Source organism: Bos javanicus, chromosome 5 (genome assembly GCF_032452875.1).
Source record: "Bos javanicus breed banteng chromosome 5, ARS-OSU_banteng_1.0, whole genome shotgun sequence".
Classification (NCBI taxonomy): domain Eukaryota; kingdom Metazoa; phylum Chordata; class Mammalia; order Artiodactyla; family Bovidae; genus Bos; species Bos javanicus.
Window position 1 is genome coordinate 89197637 of NC_083872.1, and position 20577 is coordinate 89218213.

Genomic DNA, 20577 nt, shown 5'->3' on the forward strand with positions numbered 1-20577 from the left:
TTAATAGAAAAGTACCCTTTTATTGAGAAGTAAGACAAGTGTATTTACAATATTCAATTGTTAGATCATATAATCTGTGAGACTTTTAAAAGCAGCAGTATTCCAGGAATTACAATGTATAAGGGGAAAAGAAAAACATTCCAAATAGGTTTCTGTTACAGAAAATAGATTTGAACAATGCCAGAAACACTTAAGGCTAAGTAGTATTAGACCTTTTCTTCCACCTTTATAGCAATAACTGATGCTTTTTTTTTTTTGGTCACAGACAGAAGACTAATTTTGGAAAGGAAGAAACAATATGATGTACAGTGTTTTCTGTCAGAAAACAAGTTATGTTTAAAAGTAGAGCCTCATCAATGGTTCTAAGAAACATACAATGCTGCCAAGCAGTCCCAAACTCACATTTGATAAAACTGAAAACTGCTCCAAGCCTCTCATTCTTATTGGGAGATTATCACATCTTTTATACACTTCTGTCTAATCATGTTTTCTGAAACGAGATTGTTGAAAAAGAGATCTCTGCTACAGTGCAAAGAACATTTTGATAGAAATTCATGTCTACAAGGGAGTTAAATAATACAGATGCTCCTTACATTAACAGATACTGTTCTTGCTCTAAAAAAAGGTAGACTTATCTAGCCACTGTAAATAATATGGGTCAGTCAAAAATATGTATAACAGAGTCCCACAGGGCAACTTATATAAGTCAGTCCCCCAAGTATGTAGGTATTTGACACTCTCCAAGTGAGGATAGTACTTTTTTGAAGAACATTAGACAACAAAGGGTTTCTTACCATTCCATGAACTATTGAGGTAGGAGTCTCATTTTGTCAATATCATCTATGTTCACAGATTATGTCATAAATCAAATGCCAGTACCGAAAAGACAGTAATCCACAAGGCTGAACCATTAAGACTATCTACCAAGTCGTTCTTTCTTTAGATGAGCAAGGATGGGACTTCCCTGTGCATCAAGAGACTTAACTACTAGTAACATAGGCAATAATGTATCTTGTAGACATGTTTGTAAATAAAAACCACAAATTTCAATTATGATTTTATGTATTAAAAAGCTTTGCAACTGTTAAAAAAAAATGAGCAAATAGTACAATCATTCGTAGTAAAACAAATAGTACTATGACTCTTGAAATGGCTTCCTACCTCTACAAAAGGGTGCCTCCCTGGAAAACTACTACTGAGGAAACACCCCCAGCTTCCTACTACTGCCCGTCGAGCAGCAACAGGGGAGAAAACAACACATCATTTTTGTAGTGTCATGTTTTTCAGAACCATAGCCAGTTTAATTATGGTAAAGTAACTTTTGCGTGTGAACTCAGATATTCTCTCCACGAATTCAAGATGAAGAGCGAGTGTATGAAACACACATTATGCATACTGATTTTTATATTAGGAAAAAGCTGAAAATAAGGGAAAAATTGGCTTCTGTGAACAGCCCTTTAAAAAACAGCTGTAAATTTAACCTTATTAACGTGTTACATCTTAAAGTAAAAATTACCAGTAGTTATTCCAATGTATGAAAAGCAAAATAATAAACCACTGCTAAAATTTAAAAAAAATAAAAGGAAAAACTGGATCATGACATGGAAAAATCTCACTTGGGTTGTATCACTTAGTATCTTAAAGAACACACCATTCAGTGAAACAAGCTTTGTAACAGACTGTTTCATGGCCGAGATGGCTTTCTGTTAAATGCTCATGTGTCATGAAAGATACAGATGCTCAGATGAGAGTCCCAAGGAATATCAGGATTTCCAGAGTGTGTTGCTGAAGGAAAAAGTGCTGAGTGAGCTGTAACTTAGAAACTGTAAGCTAGTAAAGAATGACCTTTGCAACATTACAACAAAGAGTATCTAGGTCGGATTTTCATCTGGTTTTAAAATATTAAGATTCAGAAGAACCATGAAAGTTTTATTTTAACCATATTCTTACCAAAAGAAAAAAAAAAGGGATTCATACATCAACACTGGGTTTTCCTGGTTTTAATAGATTAAAATAACATAATCCAATCTAACCCATGCATCATTTTCAGAGACACAGTGCAACTGGAAATATTTTTGCCATTGCAGTGGAGACTTCTAAAAAGCAAATGCCTATGGATATGCTTGCATCTTGAACATAAGAAGGAAAGAAATAGGGATTACAGTCCTCTAAGGATGGCTGTGTTTCACACACTGTGGAAAAATAATAAACATGGCCTTTAAAAGTTTCAATATGCATGTAACATAGATTTCACCTCCTTCGGTTTGCTTGCTGACCTCTTAGATGACTTGGTTAGAAGCCTGTTTTCATCGCTTCTTTGTTAACTGTTGTTGGTACTTTGTAGGCTATACGTTTTAAACTTCTGTAAAGAACATTACAAGCTATTTCAGGTAATTTAATTTTGTGCTGAATATTCTTCAAAGGATTTTATAAATAATACAATATTTTAAATGAGTCTTCAATTCAATGGTTGTTATACCATATTGTTGCTTTCTCCGACTTTATCTACAAACTGCAAGGAGAAGAAAAACAGATAGTTAAAAGAAAGCCTAGAGCACTTAAAAATATCACATCAACACTTTAAATGTTGATTAAAAAAACCCAGCTTTGTAAGATTTGTGGAAATTTAAGGTATGACCGACAATGACTAATCCAGTACTACTCACCATCTTCTGACACATAAATGTATATAAAAAATTTTTTTCTACAAGTTTTTGCATGACATGTTATACATATGACTTTAAAAGTGCAACATGAGAAATGCAACACAATGAATTAAAAAAACTGGATAAAATGAAGTTAACGCTTCTAGCTTAACAAAAGAAAAATTAAAAAAAAAAAAAAGCTGAAATGTCAGCCATTCATGCATTAATGAACCCAATAATATTATTTCAACTGACCATTATTGTGGATCTCTTCTGGGCCTATGTAGTCTTTGAACAAACAGATTTAGCTCCATTAAGTTCAATAATTAACAACAGCTATTGACTAAAAATACTTTAAATGTGTATTCTGGACTTCAGACTGAAAGTGGCAATGACATTAAAAAGAGACTTAATGATGCAACATAAATCGGTAATTACAGAACTTAAGTTTTAACACATAGTAATGTAAGTGGTTATTTACTTGATTACTCCACCCCAAATACAAAGCAATTGGGCTTTCTTCAGCATTCCAGATGGTGATGCAAACAGATGTTAAAACAAAGTAATTAGTGAAGATATTAAGTTACATAACCCAAGTGGCTACAATACTATCAAAATGTAGCAGTCATTTACCCCTTTTTTTATCACTGTTCATACTTTTACTTAATAATAAAAAAATAATAATATTAAGAAATGCTTATTTATTTTAATGAAGCAATAGTAGAAAACAAAATTTATAGCACTGAATGTTCATTTATGCAAATACTGAAGAATTCTTAAATTAGGGACATGATTAATAAGTACAACTCTATATAACTAGAAGTTTTAGTACACTCAAAAGACATTCTAAGTATAAACAACAGTGACTATTGTATGAGTTTGGGGATTAATGCAAATGAAATCAGGATATACCCCTATAAGCCTAGGTCCCAACATTTTATATTATTGCAAATAAGTGACTGGCACTCATGAATTCATTAGAATTTTATGACAAATTCAGGTGGAGAGAAAGCACATTTTTCTCTCTAAAGGTAACTTCAAATATCTAGGTTATCTGAGCTGTGAGATTCTGACTCTAAAATTGAAATGAGATCAGGCTTACAGTGGTACCTATTCCTTGGTGGGAAAGCCATCCTTTAGCTCTTTGAGAATTCAATACATGCTATGGAGTATCTCTAGAAGCATCTATGCAAATCTGCAAACATCTGTAAGAAGTTGATGGCCTGCCCTGGAGATACAGATTTGACAAGACTGTTCTAACTGTGGACAGAACTGGGAACAGAATTTTATCATCTGACTCTCAGTATCACAATGCTTTATTTAATTGTTTCAACACACTCCATTTGGTGATACAGTCTAAGAGAGAACATATTTGTAAGAAATAATGGTGTTCTTTTATATTATTGCTTCTAAAATTAGAGCTCTTATAAAAGTTAATTGAAAGGTGCTTTGAACTCTCAAAGAGAAAGGTAACATAGCAATCCAAGTCACATGAAAAAAGGAAAACAACATTAAATGTGGATACAGTGAAACCAAATTTCAGATTTTATAGGTTTAGTAATGATTATATTGTTATTCATTATAACCACAATTTATGTGATGCAACTGTTTATATCATAATAAAAACATATCAATCATGTTATCAATTCAAAAAGAGCATCAGAGAACAATTATTTATCTTTAAAATTTTTATTTTATTTAAACAATTTAAAAATTGTAGTTGATTTACAACATTGTGTTAATTTCTGCTGTAAAGCCAAGTGATTCAGTTATACATATATATACGTATATTCTTTTTTATATTCTTTTCTGTAATGATTTATTGCAGGATGCCGAATATAGTTCTCTGTGCTATACAGCAGGATATTGTTGTTTATCCATTCTAAATATAATAGTTTACATCTGCTAACCCCAAACTCCCAAACCATTCTTTCTCCCAGACAGCACTTATTTTAATGGTTCAAAAAATATGTTGCTAAATATAGGATTACTTACCGATCTAATTCCAGGTAAGTTCAAGAGTGATCCAAGGACTGGCACTCTTCTAATAAAGCCAACAACCACAGGAAAGAAGCCCCTGGGAGAGGGGGAAAAGGTCTTAGAACAAACAGATTCTCTATCACCAAAATCGACTGTTAGCCACACAAAAAGAAATTTTGTTAAAATTTTGAACTTTTAAGCAACTTCAAAATTCAGTTACCATTTCTTCCCTCTCCCTGGATGTGATCCCTTCTTTAGTTGTGCTCTGTGACATTCTGCATGCACATCTATAACCACACTACTACTATATCCCACCAGTTCCTGTACAGTCTATTTCATGGATCAGAAATGAGAGATTCCTTAAAGCAGATTTGGCACTTAGTTTTTAATGTTTCCTGTGGGCAATACAGTGCTCGGCAGATAGAAGACAAATGACATACCTTTCTTGAATAAATAATTTAATCAACCGTACTTAAAAGTGTTTTCTCACATTGTATACTATTATTTACTTGGTAAGCGGCATTCATAAAATATTAAATGATCAAAACCTCCCATAATGTATTTGGTCCAAAATTTTTTAACTTCTGCACGCACTAAAGAAAGCATCATCAAGTGGCAATAACTGTGCAGTATCAGGTTCTACATGTTAAAACGCTGGATTGATCTATCACTGGTTGGTTGATGAAAATAGCAAACAGAGACAGAGTGTCTTAAGATGCCACCAAAGTAAATTTTATAGCACTGAAAATGCTTTACAAGTTAATTTATACCCTGACACAAGCAATCATCTGCACTTGATAAACACACCTGGGTTTCTGTAATAATTCTCTGACATAATGGTTTACTGAAAGAATAAAATAGTTGACTTACCTGAACAAGAGAAAGAATCCATAAATTTCAAAGATCATGCCTATCAAAGGCCAACCAATCAGGACCACAAACACACCACCCAGGAAAAATCCTGTAGCCTTCATTTTATGTTTTTGGAAGAAGAATCTGAATGTTCTTTCTAAACCAATTACAAAAGCCAAGCCAGCCACAAATAAAACCTGCAAGAGAAGGAAAATGCAACATAGTTAAGCAGTTAAATGCATTGTACATGCTTGAAAAGGAAGGTCAAAGCTAAATACGATAAATGTTTAAGACATGTGTTTTAATGTGGCCAACTGGCCAGAGAAGGCCACCGATGCACACAAGAGGCAGAACCATGTTGAAGTGGTAGTTACATCCCTCTCTGCTCAGCCCTCTTCTGTTGTGATCAGATGAAGAGAAGAGAAGGAAAGACAAATGAGGCATTGCCCACGGGTGTCTGCACCTGCGGTGGTTTCCCCAGGTTTAGCTAGATGGTGAGAGCTTTGTCTATTAACAAGATGAGCCGCAAGGCGAAAGAGAGTAGGTGCCTGTAAAGTATCAACTGAAGGGACTCCTGGTTCTGAAAACTTTTATCAGGACTGACAGCAGTTCCTACAGATGGGTGAAAACCTGACATGGCCCATTTGGTAGTAGAAGAAATCACACAAACCCAGGAGGAAGATCCTAGTTTTATTAATTCCAGAAGTCTGGGAGCAGCTGATATGAAATACAGCTGTGCCTTCTCAAATATATTCTGTATGTTTTCAGACAATGGACAAGAGACGGTGGTCAACTAAAAACTTGTTTTCTCCCAGGTTTTATTCCCAAACACTTGCCTTTCTTCATTACTGTACTTTGGTGAAAAATATTTCACACAAATATTTATTAAGCCTAATGTTTAAGTTTCACATTCTGAGATGCCAACACTGTTGATGTTACTGTTTATTAAAACATTAATTCTGAACAATTTTGTTATCCTTTATATTTTCCAATGTCCAATTAAAAGCCCAATGTTAATATACACTTCAAAACTATTCCATCCTTACTCAATGACTTTACTGCCCTCTTAGGAGGGTTACTGGGCTTCCCTGGGGGCTCAGACGGTAAATCCCTGGGTTGGGAAGATCCCCTGGAGAAGGGCATGGCAACCAACTCCAGTAGTCTTGCCTGGAGAAATCCATGGACAGAGGACCCTGGCTACAGACCACGGGGGCACTAAGAGTTGGACATCAGTGAGCAACTAACACTTTTTTTTAAGAGGGTTACTAATTTCTAGGGCTCTTGCAGAGCCTTCACCATACAAAAGAGTATACATTCCAAATAAACAATATACACACCTTTCTTAGCAAGCCAATTATTAATAGAGGTATATATTTTAAAGGTTGAAGTGGTTTTAAAAAACTCTTCATCTTATGCTATTGAGGTAAATTTTAAATCTCAGATATTTCAAGTCAAAACAACATTAACAAATTTACCAAGACATGGGGCTTTGAAGTCATCTACTTTGAACTACTCAGAGGTAGTCTTGATTTCACTCTATTGTAAATCACATATCAAAATATTTAACCAAGCAGTTATGGGATTAGAAAACCTCATTAAGTGTTTACCTTTTATTTAAACAGTAAGCTTGCAAGTTTCATTCCTGATGGAAACAGAAAATGTAACAGGAATCTTCATATGAGTAACAGTGAATTATCTTCCCCTGGTTTTACAGCTGGCAATAATTCATTTGTATTAAGTTAAAATTTCATTATGATGTAGTTAAAATATATGTTGAAACACTCACATTTCCAATAGCCAGTAGTGCTTTGTCAAAAAAGAGGATCATTCCAAAGAATAAGAAGAACACTCCAAATCCTGTTAATCCCATTCCAATTTCTGCAACACAAGTCATACAGTTAAGGGTAGAGCAAAAGTAAAGTTACATTCAGATTCCTGTAAACTAGGAAAGATTGTTCAGTTTTTCTTTTGACTGATAAGGAAACATGGGTCCCAACACTGCAGGTTAACTTATAATGACATTCTTTATAAACTATAACAAATTAAATTAACATCAGAAAATTACTCTCAAATTTAAAATGAGTTAAGAATTTCTGCTCCTTATACGAAACAGAGGACTTCTCACAAACATACCCATAATAGAGAAAGATGAATCAGGATTCTAAACCTTTGGTTATGTATTTTTTTCCTCCCAAGAAACCTTCTGGCTGCAGACATAAGTATATGGGTTTACTTGTACTTTGTCCCCTCTTCTCCTTTTATGTTCCAGGACTAGTGTTTATATGCACAAGACCCGCAGTTTCTTCTTAAAATGCTTAACCTACCAGAAATGCTACAGGACGTCAGTACAACAGACTTCACTCTATTATGCGCTGCTTCTCACAATGGCAACACGAGAGATTTTGAGAATGAAGTAGCTGTCTCCTCTAAAAGTTAATACTCAGAAGGTGAGGCATCACTTTGACTTCCTGATGGTTTATTATGCATTTATCTACTATAAGTCTCTCTCAACTATGCACCTATTCACACATTTAGTCTGAGTCCTAAAACCATCTCTCCAACACTGTTTTACCTAATATTAACATTCTGGGTCTTTACTTCTTCACTCAGAAACAAAAAATTGTTGATCAACTCCTAGATGTTGGCAACTGTTCTAGGGACTGAGTATAGAGTAGTGGAAAGTATAAGCTTTTAAGGCTCTGCTTACTCTTTATATAAAACTAATGATTTTATTGCCTCTACATTCCCTAGACTTATCTGTACTTCTGAAGAGTCTCAACTTTTTATGGTTACAGTTGCACTACTCTGTTAATGGTACAAAGCACAATCCATGTAATTACTTCCTTGCTCATTTTAGTTTTGCTTGCAGGAAAACAGTCATCAATCCTTACTTTACCTAGCAGCACTACCTGTAGAAAATAATGGATCTGAACTGAAACTGCCATATTTTGGGAAATACAATTTTATATACGCAGTAGTGATTTCTGATCTGTTACCTCAGCTCCAGCAAGCTGAAATCTAAGTCACAGCTCCTTAAAAATTTAGGCCATGTAAAATGTTCCAATGAGTTAAAAATTTACATTTGTCTTCTTCAACATCCTTCACTTCAATTTACAGTTAATGACTGCCTCCCATTCCAGCTACCTTTTTCTCTGAGAGTTAGACTAAAAGAATTCAGATTCAGTCCAGTTCAGTCACTCAGTTGTGTCCGACTCTTTGCGACCCTGTGGACTGCAGCACACCAGGCTTCCCTGTCCACCACCAACTCCCGGAGCTTACTCAAACACATATCCATCGAGTCGGTGATGCCATCCAACCATCTCATCCTCTGTCGTCCCTGTTTTCCTCCAGGCTTCAATCTTTCCCAGCATCAGGGTCTTTTCCAATGAGCTGGCTCTTAGCATCAAGTGGCCAAAGTATTGAAGCTTCAGCATCAGTCCTTTCAATGAATATTCAGGACTGATTTCCTTTAGGACTGACTGGTTTGATCTGCTTACAGTCCAAGGGACTCTCAAGAGTCTTCTCCAACACCACATTTGAAAAGCATCAATTCTTCGGTGCCGCTCAGCTTTCTTTATGGTCCAACTCTCACATCCATACAAGACTACTGGAAAAATCATAGCTTTGACTGTATGGACCTTTGTCAGCAAAGTACCTGTCCATAAATACACTGGAAAGTGTATACCATGGACATAAATTCTTGAGAAAGTTGGAGGCTGATACTTTCATGCTTAAATGCTTCAGGAGAACTTACCAAAATACCTATACAGATGTCAGACATAATTTCTGAGAGAAAAATATGGACAAATGAGCAAGTAACAATCCATTAAATAACTATTTAGTAGTTAAGATTTAATCACTGGCAGCTGGGTTACTTACTTAGTTCAGTTCAGTTCAGTCGTGTCCGACTCTTTGCGACCCCATGAATCGCAGCACGCCAGGCCTCCCTGTCTATCCCCAACTCCCGCAGTTCACCCAGACTCACGTCCATCGAGTCAGTGACGCCATCCAGCCATCTCATCTTCTGTCGTCCCCTTCTCCTCCTGCCCCCAATCCCTCCCAGCATCAGAGTCTTTTCCAATGAGTCAACTCTTCACATGAGGTGGCCAAAGTACTGGAGTTTCAGCTTTAGCATCATTCCTTCCAAAGAAATCCCAGGGCTGATCTCCTTCAGAATGGACTGGTTGGATCTCCTTGCAGTCCAAGGGACTCTCAAGAGTCTTCTCCAACACCACAGTTCAAAAGCATCAATTCTTCGGTGCTCAGCCTTCTTCACAGTCCAACTCTCACATCCATACATGATCACAGGAAAAACCATAGCCTGGACTAGACGAACCTTTGTTGGCAAAGTAATGTCCCTGCTTTTGAATACGCTATCTAGGTTGGTTATAACTTTCCATCCAAGGAGCAAGCGTCTTTTAATTTCATGGCTGCAGTCACCATCTGCAGTGATTTTGGAGCCCCCAAAAATAAAGTCTGATACTGTTTCCACTGTTTCCCCATCTATTTCCCATGAAGTGATGGGACCGGATGCCATGATCTTCGTCTTCTGAGTGTTGAGCTTTAAGCCAACTTTTTTTCACTCTCCTCTTTCACCTTCATCAAGAGGCTTTTTAGTTCCTCTTCACTTTCTGCCATAAGGGTGGTGTCATCTGCATATCTGAGGTTATTGACATTTCTCCCGGCAATCTTGATTCCAGCTTGTGTTTCTTCCAGTCCAGCGTTTCTCATGATGTACTCTGCATATAAGTTAAATAAGCAGGGTGACAATATACAGCCTTGATGCACTCCTTTTCCTATTTGGAACCAGTCTATTGTTCCATGTCCAGTTCTAACTTGTCCAGGTCCAGTTCCATGTCCAGGTCAGTTGCTTCCTGACCTGCATACAAATTTCTCAAGAGGCAGATCAGGCGGTCTGGTATTCCCATCTCTTTCAGAATTTTCCACAGTTTATTGTGATCCACACAGTCAAAGGTTTTGGCATAGTCAATAAAGCAGAAATAGATGTTCTTCTGGAACTCTCTTGCTTTTTCCATGATCCAGCGGATGTTGGCAATTTGATCTCTGGTTCCTCTGCCTTTTCTAAAACCAGCTTGAACATCAGGAAGTTCACGGTTACTTAAATACAACCCATTTCTATTTTTTTCACAAGTTGTCCTAACGATAACATAGACATGTTGAAATGTTTGTTCTTCAGAAAGGAAATTATATGGCAACAAACATACTATATGCTGAGAATTTACCATGAATTGGCCTTTATGAAGTGCTTCACATCTCTTACTGAACTTAATTCTCCCAGTAATATTGCAAGATAGGTATCATTACAGTATCTTAGAGACGGAGGAAACTGAAGTTTAGAGAATTGACTTCATTTGCCCAAAGTCACACACCTGGTTAAGCATTTGAACTCAGGTCTATTCGAATCCAAAGTCCCTGTGCTTAACCATCATGCCATACTGCTTCCCAAAGGATCCCCCTCCCCCCAGTTAAATACATCAGATTAAATGAAACTCAAGGGTATTGGGGTATGCTGAACTTCTGGGAGAAACATCTTTAGGTGATTTAAGTTTAATATAATCAGCTTGTTACTAACATAATGTCAGGTATGTTATTAAAAACTGCAGTGAAAAAGAAAGACCATGTATATGGTTTTACATTTAACGAATGAAAGTGAAAGTGACATTGCTCAGTCGTGTCCGACTCTTTGCAACCCCATGGACTGTAGCCTCCCAGGCTCCTCCATCCATGGGATTTTCCAGGCAAGAGTACTGGAGTGGGCTGCCATTTCCTTCTCTAGGGGATCTTCCCGACCCAGGGATCGATCCTGCATTGCAGACAGACGCTTTACTGTCTGAGCCATGAGATGTCTAAACAAATGTCTAATTCCTTTGGCAAAACTGGGGGGTTAAAAAGTATTACTGGCTCCATGTTTCATGTGGGCAACTTAAGACTCAGATTAGTAACTCATCCTTGATCACAGAATCGGCAAATATGGGTGTGTGTGGAGGGGGACGGGTGCTGAGTGGCAGGGAAGTGTGTGGGGTTTGGCTGGAATTCAAATCTAGTCTTGAGGCTCCACAGCTTATAACTATATCACGGGAACCGAAACATTCCACTGCTTTACCCAGTACAGTCCAGTAAGAGTGGGTTGCCGCTAACATTTCTGCCGAAACACCGGCAGGTTATTGCCATATAGTCCCTAATTTGAATGTGCCAAAGACTCAAACTGGCCTCGCTGTTCAGCATGAACAGCATGTTTATTTTACTGGGTTTGATTCTGATGGTGAGAGGGCAGCTCCAAGTAGTGCTTTAATAACCAGAGGGCTTGTGAATACATAGGCTTAGGGAAGAACTGGAGGGGAGAAAATGGAACAGCGAAGAAGTTTGAGCCTTTTGACCCATTCACATGAGCGACTATTTGGCAATAACCTGCTACTGTTTTGGCAAAAATGTTAGAGGCAACCCTCTCTTGCTGGACTGCACTGGGTAAAGCAGTGGAATGTTTCAGTTCCCAAGTTATAGTTATAAACTGTGGAGCCTCAAGACTAGATTTGAATTCTAGCCAAACCCCACCCACTCCCCTCCCACCCAACACCCGTCCCCCTCCATACATACACATCTGCCGTTTCTGTGATTAAGGATGAGTTACTAACCTGAGTCTTAAGTTGCCCACATGGGATGGGAATACCAGACTACCTGACCTGCCTCCTGAGAAATCCGTATGCAGGTCAAGAAGCAACAGTTAGAACTGGACATGGAACAACAGACTGGTTCCAAATCAGAAAAGGAGTATGTCAAGGCTGTATATTGTCACCCTGCTTATTTAACTTATATGCAGAGTACACCATGGGAAACACTGGACTGGATAAAGCACAAGCTGGAATCAAGATTGCTGGGAGAAATATCAGTAACCTCAGATATGCAGATGACACCACCCTTATGGCAGAAAGTGAAGAAGAACTAAAGAGCCTCTTGATGAAAGTGAAAGAGAGTGAAAAAGTTGGCTTAAAGCTCAACATTCAGAAAACTAAGATCATGGCATCTGGTCCCATCATTTCATGGCAAATAGATGGGGAAACAATGGAAATAGTTACAGACTTTATTTTCTTGGGCTCCAAAATCACTGCAGATGGTGACTGCAGCCACGAAATTAAAAGACGCTTGCTCTTTGGAAGAAATAACTTACCAACCTAGACAGCATATTAAAAAGCAGAGATATTACTTTGCCAACAAAGGTCCATCTAGTCAAAGGTATGGTTTTTCCAGTAGTCATGTATGGATGTGAGAGTTGGACTAAAGAAAGCTGAGTGCCAAAGAACTGATGCTTTTGAACTGTGGTGTTGGAGAAGACTCTCAAGAGTCCCTTGGACTGCAAGGAGATCCAACCAGTCAATCCTAAAGGAAATCAGTTGAATATTCATTGGAAGGACTGATGCTGAAGCTGAAACTCCAATCCTCTGGCCATATGATGAGAAGAACTGACTCATCTGAAAAGACCCTGATGCTGGGAAAGACTGAATGCAGGAGGAGAAGGGGACGACAGAGGATGAGATGGTTGGATGGCATCACTGACTCAATGGACATGAGTTTGAGTAAGCTCTCAGAGTTGGTGATGGACAGGGAAGCCTGGCGTGCTGCAGTCCATGGGGTTGCAAAGAGTCGGACACGACTGAGCAACTGAACTGACTGAAAATAAATGTATTTTCTTGTGCATTATTAAAATTTCATTCTTCTTGCCCATGTGCATGCATGCATGTGCACATGCACACAGATATGTGTATTTTTAAAGCACAATCTAATTTAAAAAATCTAATAAAAGTAATTTATCTAAAATCAAAAGCTTATTGTAGAAATTGGATAAGTAGAGATATTCTTAGTCCAATGACAATCACCTTAGCACTTTGATTTCTTATTTAAGACATTTCAAGGAAGCGCTGTCTATGCCCTTTCAAAAAGAGAAAATGTTATAATAAAAACTCAACTCAACATCATGGTAGAATTTAGGCAATGTTACATAATGAAGTAAAGCTTTAGAGGTAGCATGGCAAGTGCCCCACTCCAGCCTCCTCAATAAATTTTGTGGGTTTTTTGCGGGGCAGGGTACTGGAAGGGATTATAGAATTCCCTTAAAAAGTCATGAACTGCTTTTTTACTATGACTAGTACTTGATCACTGTCTCCCAGAATGGGGATCCCAGACTAATCTTGGTAAGTCACTTGAATGATGGCCAATTCCTACAGTTGAACACACACACAAACACCAGTTGAAATCCAAAGAGCTTTTGGTCCACTAATCATTTTGTATTCTCATCCATTATCTATTTAAAATATTCAGCAAATGAGCAGCAAAGAGTTTAATTTCCTCCTCTTCATCACTGTAATGAAGTGAGGAGAATGCTGCCTATTCTGCCCATATTCCAACCCAACCCCCTCGTTCTGGTTTTTGGAAGGATGTAAATTAGGAGAATCTATATGCACAGGGTAAGTAAATAATATATATATGTAATAATCACAGACTCAGACAGGAGTATTAACAGATAGGAAAACTACGCAAAGATCAAGTACCTCCTCTGAGTAATTAGTAGTACTATTAGAAATAAATTCTAGCAATTTATGTGTAGTATTCTGCTAAATTCTGGGTTTCAGTCAAGAGGACCAGAGTTCTGCCTCATAACAAAAATAGGCTCTGAATATTCTACCCAATCTCTCAAAAAATCAATGCATAATTCTAAAGAATAAATATCTACTGTTGAAACTATTTTTTGCTATGGGAAAATTTCATCCCTCTAAGATAGATTTCAAATAAACTTAACATCAAGTCTTCTTAGATGCTAGCAGGATACAGTGAAAAGAACAAAGATTTTTGAGCCTGCAGGCCTGGGATCAAGTCTTGTTTCTCTTGCTTTCCTCATGATTATACACTGGATTTCTTTTGAGCCTTCTTTAATTTATACAAGAGATATATTCTTCTTTGCTTTACAAGGCTTTTAGAACTAAAGAAAACATTTTACATGAAAGCACATGGTAAACTGATATGAGATGCTTTTATATAATAGGTAGTTTTATTATAACACTAAACCAAACCAAACCAAAACAAAACAAAAAAACCAACCCAAACATAAAAACCTAGAAACAGAAAAGGACTCTATATCTGATCAGAACAGATACACCAAAATGGGCACTCACAGTGCAGACCCAGTTCAATCTGAGGAAGGGAGGGACCCTTCCTGGGGTGGCAGTGTGTGCAGGAGTTATAAGAAGCTTGGTGAAGTTCAACTTAGTCAAGACTTGAATCCAAACCTTACGACTTCACTTTAAAATAAGCCATTTTTAAAGGAAGTTCTATTTTTTATTCCAACAGACTGTTAAATTCTTAAAAATCTTTAAAATTCAAGTAAGTTATACAGAATAAAAAAAAAAAAGGCATGGCAGATAAAGTGAGATTAAAAAGACTATCACTACCATCAAAAGACAGGAAGCACAGGGGTGGCAGATACCTAAATACAAAATTATTAACACTGACAAAAAGGGGTAGAAAACTACCCCTTTTATATTTTATATTGAAAGGGAAATTTTATATTGAAAGGAAACAGACAGCAATATGAATCTTAGAGATAAGATAGGCTGGAGAACTCAGTGGCAGACAGAAAGATGCTAAAATAATAAAACATACCGCAAAGCACAAAATACAGTATTAACGAAAGAAGTCGTTTAACTGAACACAAAGTTTACGATTGGGAAGACAGCAGCCCATAGAAAAGTGAAGCTATTTCAAGGGATTTTTAAAAGGTTGCTTCCACTGGTGGCAAAAAGCAAATACTCAAAATATTTAAGCGTAAGCACATTTCCAAAAAGAGCCTATCATGGATGACATTTAAAACACGGCCTCCAAACCACCAGCAGTAACTTGTAGAGGACCCCAAGTATGTCAAGTGCAAAAATATCCCCAAGAGTGGGCCGCTGGCATCGCGCATCAAACTTTCTCTAGCGGCCGCCCGCAGGAACAAAGCGCCCATCTTCCTGAGAGTGAGAGCGGCGCGACCCCCGCGCGCTCGGCGAAAGCTCCCCTTCCCCAGCTCGGGCGTCTCCCCAGACCCCATGACTCTCCCCTCCCGCCAGGTCCGCAGCCGCAAGTCCAGCACCCGGCTCCTCCAGAAAGCCCTCCAGGGTCCCGCAGTCCTAGCTGAGTATTGCAGGCCACCGCCCCCATCGCGGAGCTTCATTCATTGACCCGGGCAGGCAAAGGGGAAGGCGGGCGAGACCCAGACCAAGGAAGGTGTGTGCGGGGCTTGAGGCGGGGCCTCGGGGCAGGTGCTTACTCTGTGTGTCCGTTAACGAGATCATGGCTGCAGAGGTGAGGGCGGCGGCAACAGCACCTCGGAGCGCCCTGGGTGTGGAGCGAAGTGGAGAGAACGAAGCCGGGAAGCAGCCCAGGCGAGAGCCGCCACGTCTTCCGGAAACACGCAGCCGCCCCCACTCTAGGTTCAAACCCGCTTCCTATTGGCTAGACCAGCTCCCAACATCAACCAATAATCTCTGGTCTTGTTCAGTGACGCACATGGTGGCCACACCCCTTGACCATTTAGAGAAGGGTAGTACCTGCAATTGGTTGAGAAGACCGACCCGGAAGGGTGAGTGCCTCCGGCTGGAGAGAAAGGAAAGCCTGGTGGCGGGAAGTTTTTATTGGAGTGCGGCTGAAACGGGTAAGTGGTAGACCTGAGTCAGGGGGGTCTTGGGGTCGGAGATCGAGGAGGGGGAATGTTTTTCTTAACCTCACTGGGGAGAGGTTCTGGGGTAACTCCTGTTACCTCTTTGAAAGAGCTAACATTCCTTTTCCTGGCAGATGGGGAAGGCCGGCTCACTTCCTTCCACCAATACGTTGGTGAGGGAGAAACAGGGGTCCTCGCCCCTCTAACGGAACTCTCCATCATCGCCCAGTTCTAATGGAACTCGGGCCTTTAGGGGCACGTTCCACTGCGGGTCGGTCTCTTTATCACCAGCTTTTTCCAGGCAGGAGACTCGGTCACCAAAGCCTTTTATTTGCAACCACTGTTTATTGGGAAAAGCCAGAGGGGACGCCTAAGCGTGACGGAGAGTTTTATTAAATTGCTGTTGCAGCCAAACCCAGGTGGCGGAAAGAGTGTGTGTGTGTGTGTGTGTGTGTGTGTGTGTGTGTGTGTGTGATTTAGCTTCTGGTACTTGGTGTCAAGTCCCTGATGCCGGGAAAGATTGAGGGCAGTAGAAGAGGGCTTCAGAGGATGAGATGACTGGACGGCATCACCAATGAACTTGGGCAAACTCTGGGAGATGGTGAGGGACAAGGAGGCCTGGCGTGCTGCAGTCCATAGGATCGCAAAGAGTCAGATATGACTGGGCGACTGAACAACAGCAACACTTGATGTCAAGCGTGCATGACTGACATGAGACCTTGTAAAGTATTTCCGAAGGATGCTGTCAAAAGTTCAGATATAGCAGAAGTAAAACCACTGAATCATGGAAGTAGTAATTAGTAAAGGTTCATTGTATATACACCAAAAAGACAGTTTGACAACCAAGAGCACTCAAATCGAAACATGGAATTAGGCTCAGGGCTATATAGTTAATACAAAGCAGCTTGTTTAGTAAGAGGGCTGCTGCTGTTGCTAAGTCACTTCAGTCGTGTCCGACTCTGTGCGACCCCATAGACGGCAGCCCACCAGGCTCCCCAGTCCCTGGGATTCTCCAGGCAAGAACACTGGAGTGGGTTGCCATTTCTTTCTCCGGTCCATAAAAGTGAAAAGTGAAAGTGAAGTCGCTCAGTTGTGTCCGACCCTCAGCGACCCCATGGACTGCAGCCTACCAGGCTCCTCCTCCATGGGATTTTCCAGGCAAGAGTACTAGAGTGGGGTGCCATTGCCTTCTCTGAGTAAGAGGGCATTGATTGTTTATTCTTCACACTGATTGGTTATATTAACATTTTCTTAAAAGATGGAGAATTGGTTAGTGGTTACCTCATAGCAATCTTGGGAAACAGTGGAAGTTTTGCTTCTGATTTCCAGAGGCAGAAAGGCGAAGTGCCCCAGGTCAAGTTAGTCTTTCAAAATAAGCTAAATTAAGCTTTGTTTGTCTGGCTATGTTGGTTTTGTCTGCCCAGGGAATTTTCAAGGCTGATCTCCCTTTGTTTTGGATTTTAAACAATGTCTAGGTATACTTCTGACAGACCTGCTATACATAGCTCATTAATTTTTGAACATATTTTACATTCAGCTAGGTTTTGCTATTAAATCACATCATTTGGGGAAGGAGTTTATAAGCAGTTTTTAAAAAATGATATAATCAAAGGAGTTGTTTAAAATAGTGGGAGGAAATGGTTGTAGAGTTGTAGACTACATTCTTTCATAAGAGTGGAGAAAGCTTCTGCTTTCAATCTCAGCAAACCTGTGTGCCTGGATGCTAAGTCCCTTCAGTTCAGTTCAGTCGCTCAGTCGTGTCCGACTCTTTGCGACCCCATGAATCACAGCACACCAGGCCTCCCTGTCCATCACCAACTCCCAGAGTTCATTCAAACTCACGTCCATTGAGTCGGTGATGCCATCCAGCCATCTCATCCTCTGTCGTCCCCTTTTCCTGCTGTCCCCAATCCCTCCCAGCATCAGAGTCTTTTCCAATGAGTCAACTCTTTGCATGAGGTGGCCAAAGTACTGGAGTTTCAGCTTTAGCATCATTCCTTCCAAAGAACACCCAGGGCTGATCTCCTTCAGTTGTGTCCAACTCTTTGTGACCTATGGACCATAGCCCATCAGGCTTCTCTGTCCATGGGATTCTCCAGGCAAGAGTACTGGAGTGGGTTGCCATGCTGTCCTCCTGGGGATCTTCCCGACCCAGGGATTGAATCTGTGTCTCTTACATCTCTTGTACTGGCACTAGTGCCACCCTGAGCCTTCACTATATGCAAGGCATTTTACTAGGCTACGTGGATATAGAGGTGAAGAGACTCAATCTCTACCCTGCTGGAGAATCTTACAGTCCAGGTGAAGGAAGGTGAAGGTGAAGTCGCTCAGTCGTGTCCGACTCTTTGTGACCCCATGGACTGTAGCCTACCAGGCTTCTCCGTCCATGGGATTCTCCAGGCAAGAATACTGGAGTTAATAATGGAGTTATCATTTCCTTCTCCAGGGGATCTTCCCCACCCGGGGATCAAACCCGGGTCTCCTGCATTGGAGGCAGACGCTTTAACGTCTGAGCCACCAGGGAAGCCCTACAGTCCAGAGAAGGAGAATTATATTTCCATGAAATGGTGAAGGCATGTTCATATAGATAAAGAATTAGAAGTCCTTGGTTTACTCCTCTACTTAAATATCTTTTAGTGTTGTGACTCTTTCAAGCTTCTTAGCAAGTCACAGAAGACCCTACCTATTTTTCCAGCCTAGTGGTGGCTTTAGAATTCTACATGAGGCAGGGCATAGGGTGAGCAATTTGAGTAAGGGTAGGGTGCTGCTGAAGCTACCTTCGGAGAACATTGGCTTAGTTTCAGAAAATGTTGGTTGTCCATTTCAGAGTTGGAAAAGGTGTTCTTGGAGATTATGGATAAGCTAAATAAAGTTCCTACCCTCCAGGCTCACACCTCCTTTCACTTGCTCGTGTGTACTCTTAAGTTTTAACCATTCAGAAATATTTCTTAATACAAACCAGGTTTTCCCCCATTTCTGAACTCTTTGTGTTCTCTCCATCCGAAATCTCATCCCTCCATGGAATACCAATTCCTCTTTTAAAACTGAGCCTAAATTGTAACCCTGTAGAGCAAATATTCAGTAAAACGTTAAATGAATAATTTACTTTGTTAATGGGTTTTGCTTCATCTGGGATATTTTAATCTATCCAACTTGCTATTTGTAAAATAGGTTCCACCATCCCAATTTTACAGATAGGGAAAGTGGCTGAGAGGAACAGATTGTTTTAAGTTTGCTAAAATCACACACAATAATGTAATGGTAAAGCTGTTTAACCTCTACGCTTTGCTCTTTTTTTGCAACTTCACTAAGTATTTGCTGGGTGTTTGTTAACTGTTTTTGGTGTCATACTTGTTGTATTTGTGTGACTTTGGTTACTTCTCTGAAATCTAGAGAATTCTCCATAAACAGTAGAGTAGGAAGAGCCATGTAGTATTGTTGAAAGGTCGCTGCAGTATATAATTTACTTTCTAACAGTTTTTGTGCTCAGTAATGACAGATTATCATTGAGCATTATCAACAGTACTGTTTTTAAAAAAAATGTTGCTCTGATTTTTCTTTCACTTTTAGGGAGAAATTTGGCTTTCCAGTTCAACTTCACAATGGCATCCATTTCAGGTTAGTGGAGATTATTCTATTTTGTGGTTCATTCTGTTCTCTTTCTAACTGTGTGTTTTTCTCTGTCCCTTCCCCTCAGTTTTACTGTGAGTCTTAAACTACTTTTAAAAAAAGTTTTAGTAGGAATAAATAAAAATAAATTTAGAAAATATTAGTCTTAATAATTCTGATTATAGATATTTTTCCATATTTGTTTTTATTGTTGTAAAATATATTTAAACTTATCGTTTAGCTACTTTTAAGCAGACAATCAAGAGCATTGCATGCCTGGCGTTACGTGCATCTGCATTGTGTGCAACCTTTGCCAGTATCCATCTCCAGAACTTTTCATCACTCCCCACTGAATGCCAAGAGTAGGTGCCTGGAAAAGGTAAACATGGATGTCTTTCTTTTATACTTTAAAAGTATTTTAAATAACACCACTTAGGAACTTACCTTAAGGAAATAGTGGAAGAGTACGTAAAGCTCGTGATTCAAAGATGGTCAATGCAACAGTGTACCCAGTGAACAATAACTTCCACTCCCCCACTTCCCTGCAGCCCCTGGTAACATCATTCTGCTTTCTGTCTGGGACTTTGACCTTTCTAGGTACCTCATAGAAGTGGAGAAGGCAATGGCACCCCACTCCAGTACCTTGCCTGGAAAATCCCATGGATGGAGGAGCCTGGTAGGCCGCAGTCCATGGGGTATCTAAGAGTCGGACACGACCGAGCGACTTCACTTTCACTTTTCACTTTTATACACTGGAGAAGGAAATGGCAACCCACTCCAGTG

The 20577-nt window shown here is 39.5% G+C and overlaps 2 protein-coding genes and 1 non-coding gene across 3 annotated transcripts in view; 1 reads left to right on the forward strand and 2 right to left on the reverse strand.

Annotated features, from left to right (window-relative positions):
* Positions 1-15879, reverse strand: GOLT1B (golgi transport 1B). Its single transcript, XM_061417689.1, has 5 exons — positions 15796-15879; positions 7264-7355; positions 5496-5674; positions 4641-4722; positions 1-2512 (listed from the first exon to the last, which is right to left on the reverse strand). Exons 1-5 carry the CDS (start codon positions 15818-15820, stop codon positions 2474-2476), a joined length of 417 nt encoding a protein of 138 aa, XP_061273673.1. The 5' UTR covers positions 15821-15879; the 3' UTR covers positions 1-2473.
* RECQL (RecQ like helicase) overlaps positions 15819-20577 on the forward strand; it is a 33092-nt gene continuing 28333 nt past the window's right edge. The window contains exons 1-2 of the mRNA XM_061417685.1: positions 15819-16179; positions 19756-19803. Coding sequence (XP_061273669.1) covers positions 15819-16179; positions 19756-19803 — 409 coding nt within the window. The remainder of the gene's footprint in view (positions 16180-19755; positions 19804-20577) is intronic.
* Positions 18638-18709, reverse strand: TRNAW-CCA (transfer RNA tryptophan (anticodon CCA)). The gene has a single exon. It is a non-coding gene; the product is annotated as a tRNA-Trp (tRNA).

Excerpts from the sequence above, each read along its gene's own strand:
- GOLT1B (XM_061417689.1), bottom strand. The coding sequence starts at position 15,820 with ATGATCTCGTTAACGGACACACAGA. Across the intron at positions 7,356-15,795 it reads CTCGTTAACGGACACACAGA|AAATTGGAATGGGATTAACA; the intron begins GTAAGCACCTGC and ends CTTGTGTTGCAG. Across the intron at positions 2,513-4,640 it reads ACTTACCTGGAATTAGATCG|TTTGTAGATAAAGTCGGAGA; the intron begins GTAAGTAATCCT and ends TTCTCCTTGCAG.